The 25780-nt window shown below is 46.4% G+C and overlaps 1 protein-coding gene across 4 annotated transcripts in view; it reads left to right on the top strand.

Moving 5' to 3' along the window:
* Positions 1 to 25780, top strand: part of TMEM163 (transmembrane protein 163) — a 419722-nt gene that overhangs the window by 157553 nt on the left and 236389 nt on the right. For 3 of the 4 annotated variants that reach the window (XM_082465934.1, XM_082465933.1, XM_082465932.1), the window contains one exon: positions 22903 to 23022. In XM_082465934.1, coding sequence (XP_082322060.1) covers positions 22903 to 23022 — 120 coding nt within the window. Of the gene's footprint in view, positions 1 to 16676; positions 17096 to 22902; positions 23023 to 25780 lie in introns of those variants that run through there. The other variant, XM_082465935.1, reaches the window with a different exon arrangement.

The raw sequence follows: 25780 nt of genomic DNA, 5'->3' as shown, positions 1-25780 counted from the left end.
CTCCGGGTAGATAGTGTCAGAATTGAGTTTGTTGGTAGATAGTGTCAGAATTGAGTTTGTTGGTGTGGGAAGCCTACAGACACACACACACACATACACACATGCACACACGTTGGAATTGGGTTCAGGAACCCTTTCAGGCTCAAAGGGGTTAAATTATGCACCCCAAATCACAAAACTAGTCCACGGCAGTGCTGGAACAAGATATGAACCTATGTCTGTCTAGACTCCTACTGCCTACGCATGCTTACATTATTGAGCGCAGCATCTGGCAGAGAACCATGCGTTATGTAACGTTTACTATTACCTTTGTACAACACAGGTAAAATGATGGTGATAACTCCCAGCATTCTGATGGGCGCTTGAAATACATTACCTTCCAGCAGCCCTCTAGGGGGCCCACCCACTCCCCTTTGATTGGCCACACTTCCCCCAGCAACTGTGAGTGCCGGCTGCTCACGGCTCTCAGCTGTTTCCTCCTTCTGAGCCCTGGGCTGCCTAGAAATGACTGCTTTCCCTGCGGAGGTGACCCCCAGCCAATGACTGACAGATATGGGGTGCAAAAGCCTAGTCCCTTGTCTCAAGGCCAGACAACTCTGGTGCCATTAGAGCTATAGAGCTCCCTGCGGGATCGGGCTGAGGTTAGACCTCAGCTGCACCACATCTTTCTTGGCTTTTTCCTCTGTCCTCTCCGGCTTCCCTCATTTCTCTTCTCCCGAGAACGCTCCTACCAATCCCCATCTTAGGCCTTGCTTCTATAGGACCTCAGACAAGCCCTGTGAGTCCACAACGACCATCTGTATTTTTTCAGAGTGAGATCGTGGAGGTACTGTCCCCACTAAAGGCACTCCGAGTTGCTTCTGGAGGCGTGATGTGACTCTGGACTCCCTGCCCAGGGAGGCGAGGTTTCTCCTGTTTGAAACTACTGCTTCCCAAGTATAAGAGGAGTATTTTCACCTTTACGGGCTCTTCACCCTCTGGGTTCACTCTTTCTTATTTTCATCCTTTCCCTGGCTTCTGTTTCATCCTTGTCCCCCATCATCCACCGTGGACCATGGCTATCAGACACACGCAGGCAAGCTGGGGGCCGTGGTAGCCATGGATTTTGGTTGCCTGGCATGATTTTCCTCGTGCCCCTTCCGCTGATAACACACCTTGCGCCCCGCCACCTGACCCGACTTCAGCCACATGTGGGCACGCGACGCAGCTGGGTGCAGAGACTGGTTCAGAAGTGAGCACATGACCAAGCCAGGCCAATCAGAGCCCTTACTGGGACTGTTCTGTAGAAACCAAGGAAAAAGACAGCCTCCTGCCTCTGAGATGCTGGAAGGATTTGAACCTGGGGCTGTGAGTGGCCATACTCCCTGCTATGTGGAAAAAGCGCTTCTGAGGTCATGGACACTAAGCCAGCACCCAGCACTAAGAGATGGTGAGAGAGAAAACAGTGGTCCTGACAACATGGAAGCAGTCCTGGATCTGTCGCGCCGAGGCATCCTGTCCTTCCCTCTTACACAACCCAAGGTACGCCTTTCATCGCTTTCTGTCTGTTGCGCCTGAAAATGTTCTGATCGACACTGAGCACAGCTAGATGTCACTTGCAGGAGGAAGGATCACAGGGGACAGGCTAGATTCTCCAAGGGCATATCAGCAGCTCGGTCATCAGAAGGTGAGAATTAGCCCCAGAAATCACTTCTCCTGACTCTGGGTCCTGTTCCCTTTATTCCCTGGAAAAGCTGGAATTACCAGCCCTTGCACCTGGGTAGTGAATGACCAGGATGCAAATCAGCTGGAAAGGAGCTCAGAAGATGTAACCAGGTCTAGAGGATCCCATTCAGCTAGAAATCCCTCCGCAGAGCCAGCTCCCTCAGGTCTTTTTATTTATGGCTACTCTTGGTTGAGGTGCGAGGGCTTCTCATTGCAGTGGCTTCTCTTGTTGAGGAGCACGGGCTCTAGGCACGCAGGCTCAGTAGTTGTGGCGCACGGGCTTAGCTACTCTGCCGCATGTGGGACCTTCCCAGACCAGAGCTCGTACCCGTGTCCCCTGCACTGGCAGGCGGATTCTTAACTGCTGCACCACCAGGGAAACCCTCCCCCAGGTCTTTTCAGCAGGTGAAGATCTGGAGCTGAAGTCGGGAAAAGAAGTTGTTAAAAGGCAAGTCCCAGAGATATTTTTGGCCTTTGCTTAACCCCCGCAAAGCAGGGTGTCCTCATGGGACTCTCTGTCCTACTGTGGTTTTCCCTACTATGTTTACTCAACTCCAGGGAAAGTTTAGGAATCTACTCAGGGTGGGGCTGGGAGTTCTTATCACAGTTCGTTCGGATGTGAGCCACTCCAGTGCTGGTTCTGGGCAGTGAGGGCAAGTGCACACCGGCTTCCCTCTTTGTCCTCTTCCTCTGCTTCGCCTGACTGCATCTCATGTGTCCACACCCCGCCCTGCAGTAAAGTCTCTTCTCAGGAAGGGATCGAATATCCCTTAACTATGGCTTCGTGTGAAATGAGATACTGCATAGTCTTCTCTGGGAGATTTTGGAAGCTAGATATATATTTGGGTAATAAAAAGAATACTGTTTCGGGCTTCCCTGGTGGCGTAGTGGTTAAGAATCTGCCTGCCAATTCAGGGGACATAGGTTTGAGCCCTGGTCCGGGAAGATCCCACATGCTGCAGAGCATCTAAGCCCGTGTGCCACAACTACTGAGCCCATGAGCCACAACTACTGAGCCTGCGCACCACAACTACTGAAGCCCGCGCGCCTAGAGCCCATGCTCCGCAAGAAGAGAAGCCACCGCAATGAGAAGCCCATGCACCGCAACCAAGAGTAGCCCCCGCTCGCCACAATTAGAGAAAAGCCCACGCACAGCAATGAAGACCCAATGCAGCCAAAAATAAATAAGTATAATAAATAAATTTAAACCACAGTAATCTATAAAAACAAAACAAAACAAAACACCATTTCCCATTAAAAGACTTCAGGGAGTGATGGGTGTAGGAGGCATTTTTTGGTGAGAATGGAAAAAAAAAGCATCTCTCCAGAACCTTCTGTTTTCACATGTAAGGATATCTCTGACTAAAGGCGCTGTGGGGTCCTACCCCCTTCCTGGAAGTACAAGTGCATGATCACAGGTTCTTTTTGGAGACCATCTCCTTGTTGATGTTGCTTATTCTAATGGACTGATTTTGCCTACTGCCTTGGTTTGAGTTGCTCCAGTTGCAGACCCTACAGTGAGAATTTGCGTGCAAGTAATTCATTTGGGAAGTAATCTTGAGAAATGCTGATAGTGGGGTATGAAAGTGAGAAAGAGAAGGGATAGAAATAAATACGTGGTATGTTAGCAAGTCAGTTACTTCTAAGGGTAACTGGGACTCAGTCCCTCTGGACAACCCTGAATGAATGAATGAATGAACATATGCATGAGTGACAGTAATTGCCTCTTTGAGTGGTTTCAGGTAAATCAAGGAAAGGGTCTGAGTCCCAGAACTGGATCAGCGCAGAATGGGAGAAGACAAGGAGCCAAGAGAAGAGAATGGCTCTAGGAGTTCAAATGCACGTAGGATTAGGAATTTAGTGGTGGCAGGAACTCAGAGAGTGTGGGGAGAGATGACCTTGAGAAGATACGATGGAGGAGCTAGCCCATCAGAAGTTAAACAGAGCACGTTTAACTTCTCACAAAACCTGGGATGGGGGCTGGATTCAATTTTACATAATCTTGGATGACAGGCCTCAGCAGACACCCAGATGGTAGATACACAGGAGCAGCTGTGTATCTACCGTCCGTCCTGGCTTCTTCCTCATGGTGTCAACTTAAGCAGATCTCTTTACCCCATGCTGTAGCCTGGATGATGGCCCCAGAGATATCCATCTCCTAATCTCTGGAACCTTCGAATGTTACCTCACGTGGTGAAAGGCATTTTGCTGATGTGATTCAATGAAGGATCTTGGCTAAGGGAGATTATCCTGGAGTATTCAGCGGGCTCAAAGTGATCACAGAGGTCCTTATAAGAGGGAGGCAGGAGGATCAGAATCAGAGAGAAGAAGGTGATGTGACTATGGAAGCAGAGACTGGGGTGAAGCGGGGGGGAGCCAAGGAGTGCTGGCATCTTGTAGAAGCTGGAAGAGGCAAGGAATGAATTATTCCCTGGAGCCTCCAGAAGGAACCAGGCCTGCTGACATGTTGGTTTTAGCCCCTCAGACTCATTTCAGGCTTCTAACTCCCAGAAATACACAAGAATACATTTGTATTGTTTTAGGCCACCAAGTTTGTGATAATTTGTTACGGTAACAATAGGAAACTAATGTAATGCTTGTCTCAAGTTCCTCATCTGTAACGTGGAGCCTCGGGCAAACTTAGATGACCTCTTTGGCCCCATCTAACTCTCTCATTCCACAGTCATTATCCTGGCTTTCTTTTGGGCTAGACAGAATAAGTATCTATGTCTTTTACAGACCTTAAGAAATCACGGTCTAGTGAGATGTAAGGACACACTTCTATGGCCGAGGTGAACTAAAACCCAGTCACGTGTCTCTTCATTTCCATTAGATGAAAGAGTCTTAGAAGAGGTCTTTCTTGCTTATATTGTATTTGGATACAGAACAATTTGAGCCTCTTTCAGTGGTGTTGGCATCACGAGATGAGAGCTCAAGGTCAGACTCGGGACTTGAAAGTCAGAGTCAAGGTGACGAGCAACAGCTCATGGTGATGAATTAGAGCCAATTTTCAAGTTTATAAACAGCTACAGAACCTCATGATCTCATGAGGTAGTGCCGTCGGGACGACTATTTTGGAATTAAAGTAACATCAGGCCATTTTTCACCTGTTAAGGGGCTCTTTGTCAGAAGATCTTAATGTGCATTTCTACCCAATAAGTACTTATAATTTTCAGTCTCTACATGAGAAAAGGGGAAGAACATATCATGGAGGAGAGAGAAGAACAAAAATTTCAGCCCTTGTATATGGGTTCCTTGGAAAATTGGCTTCTAAAATCCTGCACAGGGTCTTCCCTGGTGGTCCAGTGGTTAAGACTCCACACTTCCACTGCAGAGGGTACAGGTTCGATGCCTGGTCGGGGAGCTAAGATCTCACATGCCGTGTGGTGCTGCCAAAAAGAAAAAAGCAAAAAAAAAAAACCCTAGGAGATAAAAAAATAAAATGTTAAAATCCTGCACAATACAGAGAAAAACTACACTGAGTACTTTTAATAGGGTGATTGTTGTTTATTCACTCTTTCTTATTAAACCAACAAATATTTATTAAGCATCTACCTTATACTAGATACTATTCTAGACATGGGTTGTATATGGACTGCACATTCTAAATATATTTGATGGAGGTGACATTACAGACAGGTCATTTGGGTACACCGTGACCAGTGGCAGAAACCCTGATGGCTATAGAATTGGGGCACTGCCCATGGCCCCTTCGTGGGAATGGGAACTGAGTCACTTAGTCAGTGTGAGTCTTGGGCAGCTGTTCCTCCTTCCCACCCACACAGCTGCCTCTCCTTTCAGTGGATGTGCACATGGCCCAGCTGGAAGGGCTGGAGCTTGTGGAGCCAGATTCTGTGGTTCCATTCCTGGCTCAGCCACTCCCATCTGTGCGATTCTGGGAAAGTCACTTTCAACCTCTCTGAGCCTCTGTTTCCTCCGCTGTAAAATGGGAATGATAAGAATGACTTTGTATTGCTGTCATGAGTATTAAAGACTGGAAAATGCTTGGCCCAGAGTAACTATGATTCTGTTACCTGTTCTCACTCCTAGTTCTGGGCTGGATGAGCCCTGGTGCAAATAGTCTGGGATTTAAGTAGTTGTGGAAGCAGCAGTAAGGAGGGACTTCAGATCTGAGGGAGACAAGCCCGTGTGTGCATGGTAATGAGACAGCAGGCACTGGGCACAGCTGTGAGAGGACAAGGTATTCATTCATTCATTCGTTTATTCAACAAATGTTCACCAAGCCCTCCCGTGTACCTGCGCACTGTGTTGGGACCCAGAGAGGCGGGGAGGAAAGATGGATGCAGTCAGGTGAAAGAGACAGATAAGTAGCAATTACAATACAGTGTCGTACCTGCTCTGATAGAGGCGGGCACTGGTGGGCTTCTGAAAAGGAGACTCATCTCCCAGCCTGGGCATGGGGAGGGTGTCAGAGAAGGTTTCCTAGACCACGTCACCACTGAACTGAAGGCACTAGCCAGATGGAAGGGCATTCCAGGCAGTGGGAAAGCAAGGGTGAAGGCAGAGCAGTGAAGGAACTTGGTAACTGGGGGGAACCCAGGATGTGATTTTACACTTCTATTTAGTTTTCACTGCTTACAATGAGCCTATGTTATTTTCTTTTAAAATTAAAAACTGATTTTTAATTATATAAAATACATAAAGATATAAACTTTTCACAAAATAGTTTGTGTCCAAACCATGTTGGAATTATTTCAATCTACCCTTGGGGGTATGGGGATCAGGGACTGACAGGGGACAACAGAGGAGATTTGGGGGACTGATAATATTCTGTTTATTGAATTGGTTCCATGTGGGAGTTCACTTTGTGAAAATCGAGCTTTAACCTTAGGATGTGTGTACTCTTCTACATGTATGTTAAACCTCAGTAAAAGTTTTATTTGGGTTGGCCAAAAAGTTCATTTGGATTTTTCTGTAACATCCTACGGAAAAACCCGAACGAACTTTTTGGCCAACCCAATACAGAAAAACAGTGTGGGCTTTTGGGACGAGGGTCTGTCAAGTTTAAAACCATGTAATCTCAACAGCGTCTGCCATTGAGAGATGGGTGGGAGTGGATGTCTGCCATCTTTAAAGGGACAGTACAATTTATACATTTTTTTCCCCCTGAAAGTTCTCCCATTTTAGTAGTTTAAAAGCTAGAACCTGGATTTCTCTTTCTCTTCCTACTGAGGGAGGGGCTATGAGGGAGGTGTAATTTCTGGGTACTGCTTCAGTAGCTGGCTATGAAATTAGTCCTAAATGATCTATCTGGTCAACTCAGTTATCTAAGGCTTGATATGGGTGTAGCTGAGTTTATTCATTTATTCCTTCAACACTTTTTTTTTTTTTTTTAACTCTCTGCATGCATTGTGGTAAATGCCTAAAACACTAGGATAAATATACTGCGTTCTTGCCTTGAGACATTTCCCATCAGGTAGAAAGAAGTCCGTATATAAACAAAATTAGAGAAATAAAGTGTGATTCGGGCTATAACAGAAGTATGTATAGGGTATGAATAGTGGGAGGGAAACAGTGGGAAAGACCAGAACCACTTAGCTGGTGCGTGTATTAGGAAAGACTTTCAGAGGATGAAACTCTTGAAAGAACAGAAGGTACTGGGTGTGCCGGCATTTGGCTGGGATTAAGGGAGAGTCTGGAAGGTTCTTCCAGGAAGAGAGAATAGCAAAGGCAAAAGCACAGAGGTGTGAATGAATTATCCAGACAAGTTTGGGGAACAAAAGAGATTTTGCCCAGTTGGAGAGACAGGGGTGGGAGGAATGGGGAGGGTCATTTCAGTAGAAGAGAAAGACATCGGGACATAGATGAAGAGGGCTTTCCCTACCAACCTAACAGATTTTTAAAGCCTTTATTCTATAAACAATAGCGAACAGAGGAGCAACATGGTCAGAGTGACTTCTTGGAAAAAGAACTATAACAGAGGATGGAGGGAGCTGGACAAGAGGAAAACAGACTGGCCAGGAGACCACTGCAACAGTCCAGGCAAAAGGTGGTGGAGGTTTGCAAATAAAACAATAGGAGCCTGGTTGAAAAGGTGGGGATGATATAAGCGATGTCAAGAAGGCGGACTCAACAGAGGTCAGTCAACAATCACCTGCTGCTTGTAAGGGTGAGAAAGAGTGAAGTCAAGAGGAGGTATTTCTAGGATCCTGGCACGAGATGACAGTGGATGGAGCTGTAATTCTCCAATAAAGGGAGACTGAAGATGCACAGGTTTGGGGGTGAAAGATAATGTGTTTTGCATAGGGACAGACTGAGTTTGGGAGGATTACTCAGCTGGACATGGAGTTGGATTTAGGACTCTGAGGGCTCTGGGGAGGTGGGAGGAGAATCAGGGGAGAGTAGATCCATAAACTTTTTTTAACATGAGCAGGGGAAAATGCAACAGTTTTTTTGAGTTTATATGACTGCATTTTCCCATATCAGATTCAGCTAACTTTGTACTCCATTCTTTTTAATGCCCTACTCCTCCCTGTCTTTGACAGCCCGTTGAGCCGAGATGACTCATTAGTCCTGCTCCGTGTCCCCTGGCAACCTCTGCCTGGGTTCAGGAAAAACTGCTTTAGCCACAATATCATCTATCCCTCACAATATAGATGGTTATTCTGGATAGACTTTTTATAAATATTTTATTGCAAAATAAAACACAGACGTTGCAGACCACACAAATCAAATGTATGGCTTAACAAATTATTATAAAACAAATGCTCCCCAGGTCAAAAACTAGGACTTCCCCAGCCACCCCAGAAGCCTCTTTTAACATGCCCCATCCCACTACCATCCCAATCCCCTTCTTCCCCTAGGTAAGCATTATATGGAGAGAATTGTGGATCTTGTCATTTCTGCCGAGCTTTGGCTAATTTTATCACAGAATCCTCATGCCCCTCATTGCCCTGTCCTGGGATGCTCCCCCCTGTTACTGCAAATCACTGTTGGCACTCACCCCCAGGAAGCTGTTCCAGATTGCCCTTTTCTCTGTGTTGGATGCCCGCTGTGTGTGTTGAGCACTGAGGAATCCCAGAGGGTAGCGTGCCCGAGATCCTGCTTCCTCTCTGTATTGCATTCCTAATTACTTACATGTTGCTTATTTGATTTTTCCCTTTTGTCCATTTTGTCCCCATATTTCTCCCCGTCCTGACTACGTTGTAGATTCTTTCGAAGTAGAAACCAAACCTACTGCTCATGCATTCCAGACCTTTGCCACTCAGAGGGTGGGCCGAATACCAGCACTGGCATCACCTGGGAGCTGGTTAGAAATGCAGAAAATTGCGCCCCACACCAGGCCTACTGAATTGAAATCTGCATCTTATAAGATCCCCAGGAGGTTCTTGTGCACATTCCAAGTTGAGCAGAACTGTCCTGGAGCAGCGCTTTCTCAAGCTTGGCTGCACATTGGAATCACCTGGGGGGTCTTCCAAAAACACTGGGGGGTTCCGCTGCAATTGATCCGGGAGTTGGTTTGGGCATCAGGATCCTAACAAGCATCCCTACTGTCCCAGTTTTCATGGGACTGGGTTTTCTTTTCAGGATTTAGAACTTTCAGCGCTAAAATCAGGAACACCCTCGGCAAATCAGGACAAGTCGATCACCCTAGCCCTGGTGATTATAACACGCAGGTAGAGCTGAGACGCGCTGCTGGAGAGCACGTGGCAAAGGCTGGGATGCAGAACTACACCATCCTTGAGTCCCTTAAAAGCAGAGATGGCACGGAACGATTCTTTTGGTATGTCTTGTATTACGGTATTTTGCACACAAAGCCTCTTACTAATGCTTATCACTAATATGGTATTTCTCTAAATGTTCCATAGTCACGCCCTCATTTACAAATTTTTTTTATGGTAAAGGGAGTTTATAATTTAACACTCACACCAGCAGGCATGTATGCACACACATACTTCCCACTTTCCAAGAAAAGGTCTTAGGGCCCTTCCTGCTGTTCTGGGTTGACTTTGGCAGCCCGTTTAGACACCCCATCATGGGAAAGCTCCTCACCCAGCCCTAGGCCTGGGGTTCACTCCTTCAAGGGTGGCACTAGCTAGCTCTAAGTGTCTCTTATGTTTCTTCAAGAATTGCAAAAGATGATATGTTTTTATTTGGTTTTCCAAAGTCCACCCATGTAACAAAGTAAGACAAGTATACTTTAGTGTGCAATCCAACGTAGGGAGTCAAGTGTAGAAGCCAAGCTCTGGTCATCTTTAGATTCTTCTGTAGCCATGCAGTGTATTGGTTAAGAGCAAGGCTCAGGGAGCTCCACTCATGGATTCCTTAGCAATGGTACTTAACCTGTGTTTCAGTTTCTCTATCCCTAAGATGGAGGTACTGATACTACCTGCTTTATAAGGTTGTGAGGACTAAGATGACTCTTACATGTGGTGTCCTTAGGACTCATGACCCTTAGCAGGTGGCTCTACCAGAGGTAACTGCAGACTTGTATTCCTGCTGAGGCTCTTACTGCCTGCTTTGTTTCTTTGGCCTTCTTGTCCTTTCTTCTCTTTCTTGCATATATTCCTAGGATTAGGGATCTGGAGACATTTACACGCCTACCTTGGAGATACTGCAGGTTCGGTTCCAGACCACTGCAATAAAGTGAATGTCATAAATAAAGAGAGAGTCCCACAATTTTTTTGGTTTCCCAGTGCATATAAAAGTTATGCTTACACTGTACTGTAGTCTAAGGTACAATAGCATTATATCTAAAAAGCAATGTACATATCTCAAAAAATATCGCTAAAAAGTTCTAGCTGTCATCTGAGCCTTCAGCGTGTCGTAATCTTTTTGCTGGTGAAGGGTCTTGCCTTGATGTTGTTGGCTGCTGACTGATCAGGGTGATGGTTGCTGAAGGCTGAGGTGGCTGTAGCAGTTTCTTAAAATAAGACAACAATGAGGTTTACTGCACGGATTGACTCTTCCTTTCACGAATGATTTCTCTGTAGCATGAAATGCCGTTTGATAGCATTTTACCCACAGTAGAACTTATTTCAAAATTCGAGTCAGTCCTCTCAAACCCTGCTGCTGCTTTATCAACTAAGTTGATGTCATATTCAAAACTTTTGTTGTCAACAATCTTCATAATATCTTCACCAGGAGTAGATTCCATTCCACTTCTTTGCTCATCCAAAAGAAGCAAATCTTTATCCATTAAAGTTTTATCATGAGATTGCAGCAATTCTGTCACATCTTTGGTCTCCACTTCTAGTTCTCTTGCTGTTTTTACTACGTCTGCAGTTGCTTCCACCACTGAAGTCTTGAACCCCTCCAAGCCATCCTTGAGGGTTGGAATTGACTTCTTCCAAGCTCCTATTAATGTTGATATTTTGACCTCGTCTCATAAACCACAAATGTTATTAATGGCATCTAGAATGGTGAATCCTTTCCAGAAGGTTTTCAATTGACGTTGCCCAGATCCATCAGAGGAATCATTGTCTATGGCAGCTATAGCCTTACGAAATGTATTTCTGAAATAATAAGGCTTGAAATTTGAAATTACCCACTGATCCATGGGTTACAGAATGGATGTTGTGTTAGCAGGCATGAAAACAACATGAATTGCATTGTGCATCTCCATCAGGGCTCTTGGGTGACCAGGTGTATTGTCAATGAGCAGTAATACCTTGAGAGGAATCTTTTTTTCTGAGCAGTAGATCTCAACAGTGGGCTTAAAATATTCAGTAAACCATGTTGTAAACAGATGTGCTGTCATCCAGGCTTTGTTGTTCCATTTATAGAGCGCAGACAGAGAAGATTTAGCGTAATTGTTAAGGGCCCTAAGATTTTCAGAATGGTGAATGAGCATTGGCTTCAGTTTAAAGTCACCAGCTGCATTGGCCCCTAACAAGAGTCAGCCTGTCTTTTGAAGCTTTGAGGCCAGGCACTGACTTCTCCTCTCTAGCTATGGGAGTCCTAGATGGTATCTTCTTCCAATAGGAGGCTGTTTCATCTACATTGAACATCTGTTATTTAGTGCAGCTACCTTCATTACTTACTTTAGCTAGTCTTCTGGATAACTGGTTGCAGCTTCAGCACTTGCTGCTTCACCTTGTACTTTTATATTACGGAGATGGTTTCTTTTCTTAAACATCATGAACTATCCTTTGCTGGCTTCAGACTTTTCTTATGTGGCTTCCTCATCTCTCTCAACCTTCACTGCACTGAAGAGAGTTAGGGCCTTGTTCTGGATGGGGCTTTGGCTTAAGGGAATGTTGTGTTTGGTTTGATTTTCTATCCAGACCACTAAAACTTTTTTCATATCAGCAGTAAGCCTGTTCTGCTTTCTTATCATTCATGTGTTCACTGGAGTAACACTGTTAAGTTCCTTCAGGAACTTTTCCTTTTCATTCGCAACAAGGCTAACTATTTAGGGCAAAGAGGCCTATCTCAGCTTTTGACATGCCTTCCTCACTAAGCTTAGTCACTTCTAGTTTTTGCCTTAAAGTGAGAGAGGTGTGACTCTTCCTTTTACCTGAATACTTAGATGCCAATGTAGGGTTATTTTTATTTTTATTTTTTTTCCAATGTAGGGTTATTAACTGGCCTAACGGCTGGTGGTGGAGCAGTCAGAACACACACAGCATTTATCGATTAAGTTCACCATCTTTTATGGGCACGGTTTGTGGAGCCCCAAAACAATTACAATAGTAACATCAAAGATCACTGACCACAGATCATAACAAATATAATAATAATTTAAAAAGTTTGAAATATCGTGAGAATTACCAAAATGTGAGACGCATATTGAGCAAATGCTTTTGGAAAAATGATGTCAATAGATTTGCTGGATGTGGGGTTGCCTCAAACCTTCAATTTGTTAAAAAATGCAACCTGCAAAGTATAGTAAAGCAAAGCACAATAAAAGAAGGCATGCCTATACCGAAGATGTAAAAGGGAATAAATAGCAAAAAAAAGACACCACTCAATTTGTGGTCTTTCAATAGTCAGGTTACATGTTCATGTGCTCTTACCCAAATGTGACTTTCTAAAGTGTCCTGGAGGAAGCCCCCTGATTTAAGAATTTGAGATTTCACAAAATTCACGAAAGTTCCTAAATCCTTACATATACTAACAAGTTCCAGTAAAAGCCAGTGGAATAGGCTGAAAACTGTGACTCAGTTTAATTCTATGTCATATTCTTTCTAACCATTATTCATGAACATTGTACTCCTGATGACCATATTAAAGTTTCCAAGTAACTTTAAAGTATTATTAAAGGCCCCATGTACTTTGTCTTTCCATGGTTTCTCTTCTGCAATGGGCAAAATTTAAGGTTAGGATGTCTACCTCTACTCAAGCCTTCCCATCTCCCCCACTTAATTTTACTTTTTAAAAAGTAGACTTTATTTTTTCGGACAGTTTTAGATTGCAGAAAAATTGGGAAGATAGTATAGAAAGTTGTAATATACCCTGCACCCAGTTTCCCCTATTATTGACATCTTATGTTAGTATGGTACATTGCTTCCATTAATGAATTATAATTGATACATTATTATTACTAAGGCCCCAATTGTTCAGATGTTTTACATTTTAACCTAATGTTCTTTTGCTGTTCCAGCATCCCATCCAGGATATTTTACATTTAATTGTCATGTCTCCCTAGGCTCCTCTTGGCTGTGACAGTTAAGGCTCCCTTTTCATAACAATTATTATATTACTGTAAGTTATTTGGTACTATTCACTATTGTGATCATGAAATAGAATGCATAGTTAGTACCTACACACATAGTTTAAACATCAATATGATGACCTAACTATTGATATAATGAAGGAGGAGTAAAACAATAAATATTTAATATGTAGTTGCTTTTATAAATGCTCAGATCTGCATCAGAAATCATAAAATAGTCAGATACTTGTACCCATTTATAATTCAAGAGCAATAAGACAAGACTCTGGAATATTACTGACACTTTTTCTTTATTTTGGACATTTTGAAGTAAGAGCTAAATAAAAAATACTCATATACACATTTGGAATTACTGGGCCTGTGACAGTTATACATTTGACAGGTGCTGATGTATTGATTGCCATGGCTGGAACTGGTGTCACTGTCTTGATTTTCCAAAACAGTGAACAAAGTACAATCTCTCCTAGATTTATGCAGTAGTTGCATTTACAGAAAATCCAGTGTGTACTCAAATGGTGCAAAAAAATATTTTGTCTATATGGAAAACAGTTAAAGTTCTAATGTAATTAGAAGCACATTTTAACCTCCCCAAATGTCCAGTCTGACACACAAACAACCCCTGTGCTGCAAAATCCTGCCCTGGAGGCACTTCCTGCGTCCTCCTCCATCTTCCGTTAAATGCCACTGCCCCCTTCTCATCATTGTGAGAAACAATCAAAGCACATGCAAATTTCCAAAACGCCCCCTAGGGGGCGGTACTGCTGTGGGCTGAGGTGCTAGACGGCGTAACAGGGGACTTGCCTTGATTTCTTCCTTTGTAAAATGAGGATAGCAGTGGTTAAGGGATGGAGACAATGCACGTAAAACACTTAGCAAGGTGCCTAGCACACAGTACCTCCTCCAGAATGTAAGATAATATTATCTCCCCAACAGCAGAGATTGGGGGAACACTGTGTTCCCCCAGATAGATGCGGGTGAGTGAAGATGGGAATCAGGCAAGCACCACATTCCCTGCCTCCAACATGAAACAAGGAGTGAATTATTAAACACTTAGAGCTCACAAAAAGGAGAGCCCGGGGAGAGCCGGAGTCAGAGAAATCTTTCTGGAGGAGACAAGATTGGCTTATTGAGCCAGGGCAGCTGGTACTTGAAGGAAAATATATTTATCCCATGAATAATAAATAACTCCTAGACCCTTACTCCTCAGAGCGTGGTCTTCAGACTAGTGGCATCAGCAGCGCCTGGAGGTTTGTTAGAAATCTTAGCTTTTACCCTAGACCCACAGAGTTAGAATCTGCATTTTAACAAGAATCCCAGGTGTTCAACTGCCCATTCACAGTTGCGATGTGATGGCCTAGAGAACCAACTGAGGAACCGGAGGAAAGAACAGTAATACTTTATCCTTTGAGAGAACACAGACCTTGGGTGCTTGTGTGAGAGGAATAGAGAGAGGAGAGAGAGAGAGAAAAGTTCAGATTGTGGAGGGTAGTTAGGTAGTGAGAATCTCAAAGGTGGTCCTAGAGCAATCAATCTATATCAGAATGTGTGTGTTATTCAAATGAAGATCCTCTGCCAGATCCCAGATTTACTGAATCAGAATCTCAAAGAACAAGGAATCAGCATTTAAATAAATTAAAAAAAAAAGTTTCCCCAGATGATTTAAGAATGGGGAGGGACTAACACACCACTGTAAAACAATTATACTCCAATAAAAACGTTAAAAAAAAAAAAGGAATGGGAAGGGAGCTTTTATTAAAAAATACCCACCTTATCACCTGTGATATTAGAATCTCTAGAATCAGCTGAGTCCTGGGTATTTTTGTTTGTAAACTCCCCAGGTGATTCTTATGTTTGAGAGCCATTGACGGATTAAATGCGAAAACCTGGAGGAAAACAGTCTGGGTGGGAGAGAGTAACAGAGGTGTGTGTGTTGGGCTGTCTGCAAATACCCGAAGGCTGTCTACCTCAGAAGAGAGAACCAAGACCAGTGGGTAAAAATTTTCGTTGTTTTTTGTCCAAAGAATCATAGCGTTTTTCTTTGCTTTTTCCCCTTCCTTTCCTCCCTCCCTTCCTAGCACGAAGGGGCCTTTGAAACGCCCTAGTCCCAGCTCTTTGCGCTTGTAGTTAGATGAGTGGTCCAGAAGGTAAAGTGAGCTGGCCAAGGTCAACTCAGATATTCTCATTCCAACCCTACAACAGCAACAAAATAAAATGAGACCCTCTTCCCAGTGCTGGTGCTGTTTCCACTGCACGACAAAGGCATTTAAATCCCGCTCCGATTTCCATCGCAGGCAAAGCGAGAATGAGAAAGGAAACGGGTTACTCTTCAGAAAACAGGGTGCCGTTCCCCACAGTAGGCAGGCTTTAAACGAGGAATTGGCATTTTAGAGAACTCGTTAAATCTGAAGACTGATTATACATAGGAAGGTGAAATCTAGGTTCGTGAATTTGGATGTTGCTATTACATTCAAGCTGAATCTGACAAATGGCCTATCCCCCCTCGGCACCTCTCCGAGCTACACCGCCGGGCGTGGGTCCCGGAGTGGACGAATTCGCCGCCTCGCTGCGGAGATGAGCCCGACGGCGCAAAGGGACGAGCTCCGCGCGCTCAGAGGTGGGGACAGTTGGCCGCGCCAAGAAAGCCAGGGGAGGGCTTCTTGTAGGAGAGAGGCTTCCATCGGAGGCCTGAAGTACGGGCAAGACTCGGCTACCCAGAGGGGGAGTAGAGAGCTGGTGGGGGACCGGCTGGGACCAAGGCCCAGGGGCAGTCGCCAGGGGGGCGGGGTAGGGTCCAAACATCTTCTAGAACGCCCTGTGCTCCTAAGATACCCGGTCCCCTTAAGTTGGTGCTGGAGGGCAATCGAAGCTCCTAGAAGAAGGCCCGACACGGATGGGCTTGGGGGCAGGTGAACCTCGTTTCCCCGGGATGGGCGGTGAGAATGGCAGCCCAGGCAGGAGACTCTCCACAGCGTCTGAAGCCTGTGCGACTCCAGAGGAGAAAGATGCCCAATTAGGGCGCTGATGGCTTTTCTACCCAAGCGCGGCCGCAGGCTTCTCGGACGGTAAAGGAGTGGAGTTCGGGGGGGTGGGGGTGGGGCGGTCTCCTCTGGTCACCATCCCGCGGCACGAGTGGGGCAGGTCTCCCGTCACACCCTCACCGGGCCCTGCCCCGGCCGCCTGCTAGTCACGGCTCTCCCAGTCGTCCTCCCACACCGCCGAGCCTCCGGGTATCAGGCCCGGCCGCATCCCTCCCTTCCCACCGGCCTCGGAGCGCCGGCTCCGGCGCCCGTGCCTCGGGGCGGGTCCCTGCCGCACGCACCTGCCCCCGGGGGCGGAGCGCGGCGCCGACTACTGGGCCCCAGCCTCTGCCACCGGCCACGCGAGGCGCGCCGCGCCCGCACCCCCCGCCCCCTGCCACCGCCGCACCTCCACTCCGCGGCGCCCGCCCTCCCTCTCCGCGCGGTCGGTGCGTCCCTCCGCCTGTTCCCAGCCGCTGCGCCTCGCACTTCTGACTCGAGTCCCCGCCGCGCTCGTCGTCGCCGCCCCGCGCCATGGAGCCGGCCGTGGGCAGCGAGCGCCGCAGCCCCCCGGGCCCCGCCGTCCCGCCACCGCCCCGGGTCCACGCGCCCTTGGCCGCCGCCCCCGGGCCGGGCCCGCTGAGCTCCCCCGCGCGCGAGCCGCCGCAGCCCGAGGAGGAGCGGCAGCTGCGGATCAGCGAGAGCGGCCAGTTCAGCGACGGGCTGGAGGATCGAGGTGAGCGCGCGCCGCCCCGGGCCCCTTCCCCCGGCCCGGCCCCTTCCTCCCGCCCGGCGGGCGCGCTGAGGAGCCGCTGCTCCGGGCCCGCCTCTCCCCGCCGGCGGGTGGGGCCGGGCGCGGGGCTCGGCGCCTCGGCGCGCGCGGGGGCGCGGAGCCGGGACTTCCCGCGAAGGCGCGGAGAGCAGAGGGCGGCAGCCCCACCTCCCTCGGCCGGCGCCGCCGGGGCCGCCGAGCCTTCGCCGGAACCGCGAACCGTACTGCCTCCTGGGCGACCCCGCCGGGGCGCGCGCCCTCCTCTCGGCCAGCCCTGGTCCCTCCGGCGCCCACTGGAAAAGTTTGCGGGAGGCGTGTGTGTGTGTGTGATTTTTTTTTTTTTTTTCCTTTGCTTTCGGAGCCGAGCGCTCCCGGGGACTGCGTGTCCCGCTCAGTTGGGAGGGTCCTGAGCTCGGTGCATCCTCCTTCCCGAGGCCCCTGCGGCCCCCGCCGGCTCCCCGGGAGAACTTCCCTCTGCGGATTTAGCCTCGAGGAGTCCCTCGGCGACCGCCCCGGCGAACGGGAGTCGGGTGACTCCCGACTCTCATTTACAGAGGACCCAGTTTACCGTGGGTCACTGCCCCACTGTCTGCCGGTGGGGGGAGAGGCCTGGGACACTTGGATTTGGGCCACCAATCCTGGATGGATGCCACTGGAACCTGATGGTTCCCGGAGCGCCCATCCCTAGCCCCTTCAGAATCCTTCCCCAGACACTGGCCTGGAAGCCTGCAAACGTCCCTTTCCGGGGAGGCCAAACCCGACCCTCCGACCGACAGCTGATGCCCCCTTTGAGTTGCCCATAAGAAATGGGAGAGACTACCCTATTCATTCCCGTGTCTCTCTACATTCCTCTTTTTCTCCCTCTCTCGTTTCCTTTTGGCTCAGAGGGAGCCCTCTTCGTAGCCACGTCGGTACCTTCTCTGCTTCTTGCTGAATCGAAATCCAAATCGGCCCCCTCAAAAAGACTCAGTGGCTTTCCTAAACCCGGTTAGTGGCCGAAACGGGATTCTGACAGCCGGCCCTTCAGGGGGAGCCGGCCCATCGCCACCTCCACCCCCTGTTCTTGGAAGCCTTATTTTGTTGGCTGCGGCGGACTTGTATATTTCAGTCTTCGCAGGTTTCTGTCCTATTCTTAGTATCTCCTGTACATTTTTATTCCGGTTTAGTGTTCGGATGCACGATCTCTTCTTTCCTCTTAGAAATTTTGAACTGTAGCATGTGAAGCATGCAAACGGCAATTCCCAGAGAATCGGCAGGGATGCCCGGGTGAGAACTGGAGCCCCTCCAGGTGCAACGAGTTCCGCGCCTGTGTTGCAGTTTCTCCTCCTGTTCTCACCTAACTCGATTATCATTTTCCAGCTGATGGTGGGTGACATCACAAGCACCCAGCAAAACCTGTTATTTTTAGTGTAGGTCGTGTTAATTACCTTTCCCACTGTAACTAATGTTGTAGGATTTAAAATTTTTGCACTGAAGAAAGACCGAACTCTGGGCTGGGCTTATTTTTGTAGCATTGCAGGTCATCTGTAAAAGCTGGCCTATTTCTCCCCGCCTCACAAAATGGTAGGAGGGAAAAAAGTGCTAGGGCCAGTTAATATTTAGTGTCATTTTGTAGCTCATGCTCAAGTGTAAAAAGCCCTTCTGAATTTATTCTTTAGGTTATTTTTCACTGGTCAACTGAATTTCATTTTCCATTATGTTATAGCATGAAAGCATTCACTGTTCATAAACTGTCACTGTGTGAAAGCGCTGCATGTCGCACACTGCCTCTCTGTTAAGATGAACCCTGTCCCCCAAAGAACCGAGCGCCATGTGGCATTGAAAGCTGAAAGTCAGTGTGACATTCTTCTATTTGACCCATTCCTGGCAGCAAAGAGTTAATGCTGAATGAGTCATTTTTTTAAAATAAATCAGAAGCTTAACTAAGGAGGTTTCTTATAATATTTTGTGTTTGTGTTATTTTTTTCTTAACGGGGCTGCATCTTTCCAATATCGATTTTTTGTATCCCTTGGGAACTGTTCAATTGCTGCTACCTTTTTCCTAATGGTGAGAGGATTTGGGGAGGAGGAGGCGTCAGCAGTTGCCTGATGTGTATCTCTACATCATGCCTGGCTTGCTTTCTTCGAGGCCTAAATACCTACCAATGGGTATGTGTGTTTGTGGTGGGTGGGCAGCTGGATTTGTACCTATACTTGGCCTTCTCTCTTGCCCTAAATTCCTTCTGAGCTATCAGGACCCTGTGACAGGCTCCATTTAACTTTGATCAAAGGCTTGCTTTATAAAAATCTAGTGTTTGGAGGCTTGAGAGGTATTTTTTCCTTAGAAGTGATGTGGGCTGGTTCCCAGAACCCTAATGAGCTCATATATCAGCCAAATGACACTGCAGTTACTGAGCCTTGTAGTTCAGGGAGCAAGAGCTTTGTGGTCCAAGACCTTTAGGGACTAAAACAAAACATAGGCCAAGTTTGTCTTACGCATTTCCACGCCCTACCTTTTAATACCCACTCTTCTCCCCACAGGTGTTTTCCCATCATTCTGCCCCAAGCCTTAGGGCCCTAGAGTGTTACATACCTCAGCATTTCCTACTACCTTCCCATCTAATGAATATACCCCTTCCTTCAGAGAATCCAAGCGTGACTAACTCTTAGGAGAAAGCAATTGGAACTAATTCATACTAGCATGGAAATGACTGATGGCTTCAATCTCCCTGCATATATTTGCATCTCCTCCACCCCAAATAAGGTATCAGTCCTTCATTAATACAACCCTTATGCTTACTATTGCCAGGCCCAAATTACCAATAGGTGAAATTCAAGTGAGATTAAAAATTTGAATGTGGAGGCCAGCTACGGGTAGGAAGGATCCAGCCCTGTGTGCAAATCTGAGGCCTGCCTTGGCTTCTGTAGGCTGTGCTGCTTTTCTTCTACCTTTGACACACAGCTTCCTGAAAGATTCAGGAATTCTCAGCACATCTCTGTGGCTTGCACGTGTGCGTGCAGCTAACACGGGGTGGAGGTGGTGGCACCTGTGTGCGGACCATTCATTTATGAGCTGGGTCCTCATAGGTCATTATACCCCACACCCTTTGAGGAGTGGGAAGTTTTCCATTCTTGGTACTGGCTCTATTTTTAGGAAGGAAAACTAGCAGGAAACAGAAGGTTGGATAGAAATGGGAAAGTTCTTCCCTTCTTGGACAGTCTTTCAATTTACTCCAGTGTTTAAAGTTTGAAGCATCTCCTGGGGAAGCACATACAGGATCAGATCTGGGGAAGAACTACCAGTCCTGTTGATCAGAGGATTCAGCTGCCACCTTAGCAGGGCAGCGCAGCCCAGGTGAGCTGGCATTCCAGACTCCCTCCAAGGGGAGTGCTGGCCCACTCCGGGGTGAGGCACGTGATTGGTCTGTGCGGTCAGCTCCAGTCATACTGTTGGAAACAGCTGGCTTTGGTAGGGAAAATAAATGTCATGTGTTGGAATTGAAAACCCAGATCCTTGTTGTTTTTCTTAGGAAATTAAATCTACTTCTAGAAGAAACCTCGTTTTTACCCCCAGTGGATAACCTCTCAAGATGGTTGCTGTCAAAGTACCCAGCAAATGAACTGCTTATTTGAGTCAGTACTTAAATGTTACAGCTTCACTCCTCTTGAAAATCAATCGGCCAGGATGAAAGAAGGATCTCCATATCATTTGGGCAAAGGGAGATAAATTACCGGGAGTCACTGGGACCTGCTGCTTCTAGGTTGTGGCTTTAGCTGGAGTCAAGGGTAATCACAGCTGAAAGTTAGAATGGGCTGTTTTGCAGCCGCTAGGGAGGCAGACAAAGGGACAGTTTGAAATCACTTGTACCCAGGGCACAATTTGATAAGAGAGAAGGTTTTTCTTTTTTCCGTCCAAGTGCATTTTTAAAGGAAGGTTTGGGGAGATTTTTTACAGTGAGGTGATGGAGATGGAGTTGATTACCTACCTTTTGCAAATTTATCTACCTTTTGGTTGTAAATAAGTCTACAGGTTTCAATGATTAAAAAATCTGTGGGGCCTTCCCTGGTGGCGCAGTGGTTGAGAATCCTGCCAATTCAGCGGACACGGGTTCGAGCCCTGGTCCGGGAAGATCCCACATGCCGCGGAGCAACTAAGCCCGTGCGCCGCAGCTACTGAACCTGCGCTCTAGAGCCTGCGAGCCACAACTACTGAGCCCACGTGCCACAACTACTGAAGCCCGTGTGCCTAGAGCCCATGCTCCACAACAAGAGAAGCCACTGCATTGAGAAGCCTGCGCGCCGCAGCGAAGAGTAGCCCCCGCCCACCGCAACTAGAGAAAGCCCGCGTGCAGCAACGAAGACCCAACACAGCCAAAAATAAAATAGAAAATAAAATAAAATAAATTTATTAAAAAAAAAAAAATCTGCGGCTGTACACTGGACTCAGTAAGCAGGCTTCTCCACATTTCCTGTTTACTTAGGCCTTCTTAAGGGTGTTTGAATCTGGGTAGTTAATGGAATTGGGAAGTTTTAACAGGGTCCTTGTTATGATTTTTGAACAGGATGCAGTTTTTGGCAACCAGAGGTTTAATGTGGTACCCAGTCAGTCTAACGGGAAGATGCCTTTACCACAGTGCTTAGGTGTGATTTGTCGCACACTGTGCCTTATTTTACAGGTGGGTGCTTAAGCTCTGCCAATTCCTTCATCATTTGGAGCTGTTGTGATGAGGCTGCCCCACCTCTGAAAGGTGTATTATGGGTTGTTTGGCCAGAGATGTTGTCCTGTTTATGTAGAATGCCGGGCTGAGAGTTTGGTTCTTCATGCAACTAAGAGATGCCGAGTATGATCTCTTTACAAAGGAGAAGAAAGAATATAAATCAAGATCGTGCTGGAGATGTTTTAGTCTTCAACCCATGGCTGCTGAAGCTTGGGCACTGCCTCAGAGTCGTCCTGCATTTCTGTTGCTGTTGAGGACTCTCAGTGTTGAAAGCATAGGAGACGAAATCAAACCTTTCTTACACGTGACCCACCTGGGAGGCGACCTCCAGTTTTAGCGGGTTTACCCCGCTGCAGTACTGTGAGAATTTTTTGACATTTGACTGATACAAAGGAATAGATACTATAGAGCAGAAAGAGGAGGGAAGAAAACGTGGCGTGTAATTTAGGCCTGGTGGCTGCTGGTTGTGGTTAAAGAGAAATGGTCCTCCTTCTGTTAACTGTTGAGGGGAGGCATGGAGGCATTTGTATTCCACAACTCCGAAACCCGGTCCGCCGGTTAGGGCCATGCTGATGGAGCAATGCAAATCAGTGCCACGCTGAGGAGCCCAAACGCCCAACCAGATGTGGGCTATTTGTGCTATTTTTCTAATGAAAAAGTCTCGTTAGAAGGAGCAGCACCTATGTGAGCCGGTGAGCCACAGGGGCAGGGCGATGGCTGGGGTCATATGTCAGGTCAGGGGGTGGTAGGTACTTTACAAAGAAGGCAGCTGCCATTACCCTGCGGAAACACGAGCCAGATATTGCCAGAACCCGAGATCTTTCAAGAGAGGCCAGAAAGCTTGATTTCCATGCGACTCTCCTAAATGTTAAAACACCTCTTGGATAACTGAATCACTTTGCTGTACACCTGAAACTAACACAGTGTTGTAGATCAACTATATTTCAATGAAAAAACCCCACATCTTGGCCCGCGGGCTGTCAGTTTGCAATCCTTGGCTAAGACAGAATAGCTCTAGTTGTGGGTTTCTTAATAAGGAAATGCCTAACTTCCTTTTCTCCTTGTTTTTGTCAGGCTTACTAGAAAGCAGCACTCGGCTAAAACCCCACGAAGCCCAGAACTACAGAAAGAAGGCGTTGTGGGTCTCCTGGTTTTCCATTATTGTCACACTGGCCCTGGCAGTGGCTGCCTTTAGTGAGTATCCGGAGTCTTGCCGATCGATGTATGTGCCGGTGTTGCCTGTTTTATTCTCTCACTCCTATGGGATGTGCTTTTGCTTTTAGCTGACTATCATTGATGAGTAAATTTTTTTCAGTGGTTGCATAGTCAGGATGCTTATAAATTAGCAAAATGGCTTCTCTCCTCTGCAGAGGCAAGAGGTGGTTAAGAAGAAGAAATGGAGAACGGGACCGGGAGCTTTGGCTCTCATCAGTATGCGGGTTCGTGGCAGTAGATTCTGGCTGCCAGCTGAATAGTGAAAATATTCTCTTGGTGGATGCCTTCAGCCTGGGCTGACATGTGACAAATATACATGCTTGAGATTCGTATTTTGAGCTTCATGCCACCAGATGAGCGCAATCGTTCCCCCGATTGTATCTGCGTAAGGTTTAGAATAAAATCATCCGTACATTTTAATGAAAGGAGAATGGGAGGGTCCTCTCTCAAGTTTTCAGTGGCCACGGAAGCAGAAATATTTATTATAATCAAGAAGAACTAAGACAACTGAACACTTTCTGCCCATGGATGATCCTTTGTCCGTGTTAGGAAGCCCCATGACATGCGTTGTTCTCTGCTAACATTTGCAGCCTATAGAGATGTGTGTGTGGTGTTTATTCTTAATCGTGCAGCGATTCACAAGCTTAAGCAGTGACATTCAGCTTCAGCTCAACCTTGCTGGAAACCACAGTGTTATTTATTTATTTTCTTTAATGCTAGGGAAAAGAATGTATTTTGTGCATTTCGTGATTAATTTATGACTTTAACAGAAAGATCTATATTCTAAGTGATGAGTATCGTACGAGGTGTCTCATGTGACACCCCACAGAGTAGGAGAAGAAAGGGCTGTGTCCGCCAGAAGATGCTGGCCTGTGTGTGTTTGAAATTCCGTTCTGCACAGTTAGAGCTGCTGCTGGAAGTTGGTGTTGGCTCCCAAGAGGGAATATTAGAATTTGACCAAGTGCTCCCCGCAAAACTCAGCATATTTTCCTGGAAGCAATTTATATTGGAAACGCTGTACCATGTCCTGGCTTTTTGTTTTGTTTTGTTTTTTTGTTTTTTGTTTTTTTAAAGCCACACATTTAGCAGCCAAGGATAATGCATTTCAGGGTAGAAACATTTACCAGTGAGCCAGAAATCTGATCAAGAGGAATTCTGGGAAGGGTAAGCTGGGACGAAGTGAGAGAGTGGCATGGACATATATACACTACCAAATGTAAAATAGATAGCTAGTGGGAAGCAGCCGCATAGCACAGGGAGATCAACTTAGTGCTTTGTGACCACCTAGAGGGGTGGGATAGGGAGGGTGGGAGGGAGATGCGAGAGGGAGGGGATATGGGGATATATGTATACATATAGCTGATTCACTTTGTTATACAGCAGAAACTAACACAACATTGTAAAGCAATTACACTCCAATAAAGATGTATAAAAAAAAAAAGGAATTCTGATTCCTGAAAATAGCTACTCCTCCTCTTTTTTTTTTTTTAAATGCTGAAACAAGAATAACGAGCCCGATTGATGTCCCTGGAGGATAATTTGGTCACGGTGGCTGGTGGTGGGGTCCGAATCTGACACCATAATTTACATATGGAAAGAAAGAGGAATGCCAGGAAAGGAGAGGTGATTTACAAACGGAATAATAGTTACTCAGATGCGCGGCTGTGTGCCTGATAGAGATGTTAACGACTCTGTAATGTGGGTGTTTGAATGAGGACCTGAATGTGAAGAAATACTGAGCAAGTGTTTCCTTTGGGAGAAGAATCCTACATTTGATGTCTTTAATCTCAGAATAAGAACAAATTAGGAGGAAATTTTGGTTTCCCGTATTATGTCTGATCTGTTGAGTTATCGTAAAAACTTTGTTCCATTTCTTATAATAGGAAAAGACTGTTGCATAATGCATATGGAATTCGAACACTGCTTTGTGAGAAGCGTTCTGTTTCTTTTCAGAACGATCTTACCACTTTTTTATGGCAAGCAAACAATTTAACTCCTGTAAGTTCTTGCCTATAAAACGTTGGCATTGACATATACATGGTATGATCTTTGTTGCTTTCTATGGTACATTCAATTTGTTCCCAAGTTGCTTTCAACTTGTTCTGGTCCAGTGAAACCAAAACATGTAGAAGATAAACTATATTTTTTCCCGCTTTAACTACAGAGTAGCTGCAGTGTATGTGCACCTGTCTGTGTTTCGTACTTTAGACCCTTGAGGTGGCCTGTGGCTGTGTTGTTAGCGCTGCTGGTTTTACTCTTTCGTTTCCTAAGTTTATTTTGTAACATGAAATATTAAAAAAAAATTTAAGGCATCGTTTACATGTTGACAGGCCTTCGCTCAATCCTTTTCATAGTTTTGAAGGGAGAGAAAATCAGTAGAGATTAAGCAATATAAGCTGACTTTTGAAGTTGTGTAAATTAGTATTTCAAGGGAAATGGTACGTTTCAGAAAGTGCGGTAAAAGTAGTTTTAGAAAAGTGTCAGAAGGAGCCCCCAGTCTTCTTCTCCAAGGAGGTGGTTGACAGAGAGATGGGATAAAATGGAATATGGTCTGGCTTGGCGAACCCCCGTTTTATCTTGTGAAACGGTCAGATTGAACCAGTTAGCATTTTAAAGAGAATTGCTATAGAATGCAGTGCTTTGAGATGGCAGAGAAGTGGTCGTAGTGTGTGCCCGCGCGCATGCGCATGTGTGTGTGTGTGTGTGTGTGTGTGTGTGTGTGTGTGTGTGGCCAGGG

This window comes from Balaenoptera physalus (genome assembly GCF_965194825.1).
Source record: "Balaenoptera physalus genome assembly, chromosome: 6".
NCBI lineage: Eukaryota > Metazoa > Chordata > Mammalia > Artiodactyla > Balaenopteridae > Balaenoptera > Balaenoptera physalus.
Note: the sequence above shows the minus strand (reverse complement) of the source record. Positions and strands in the feature narration are given on the sequence as shown.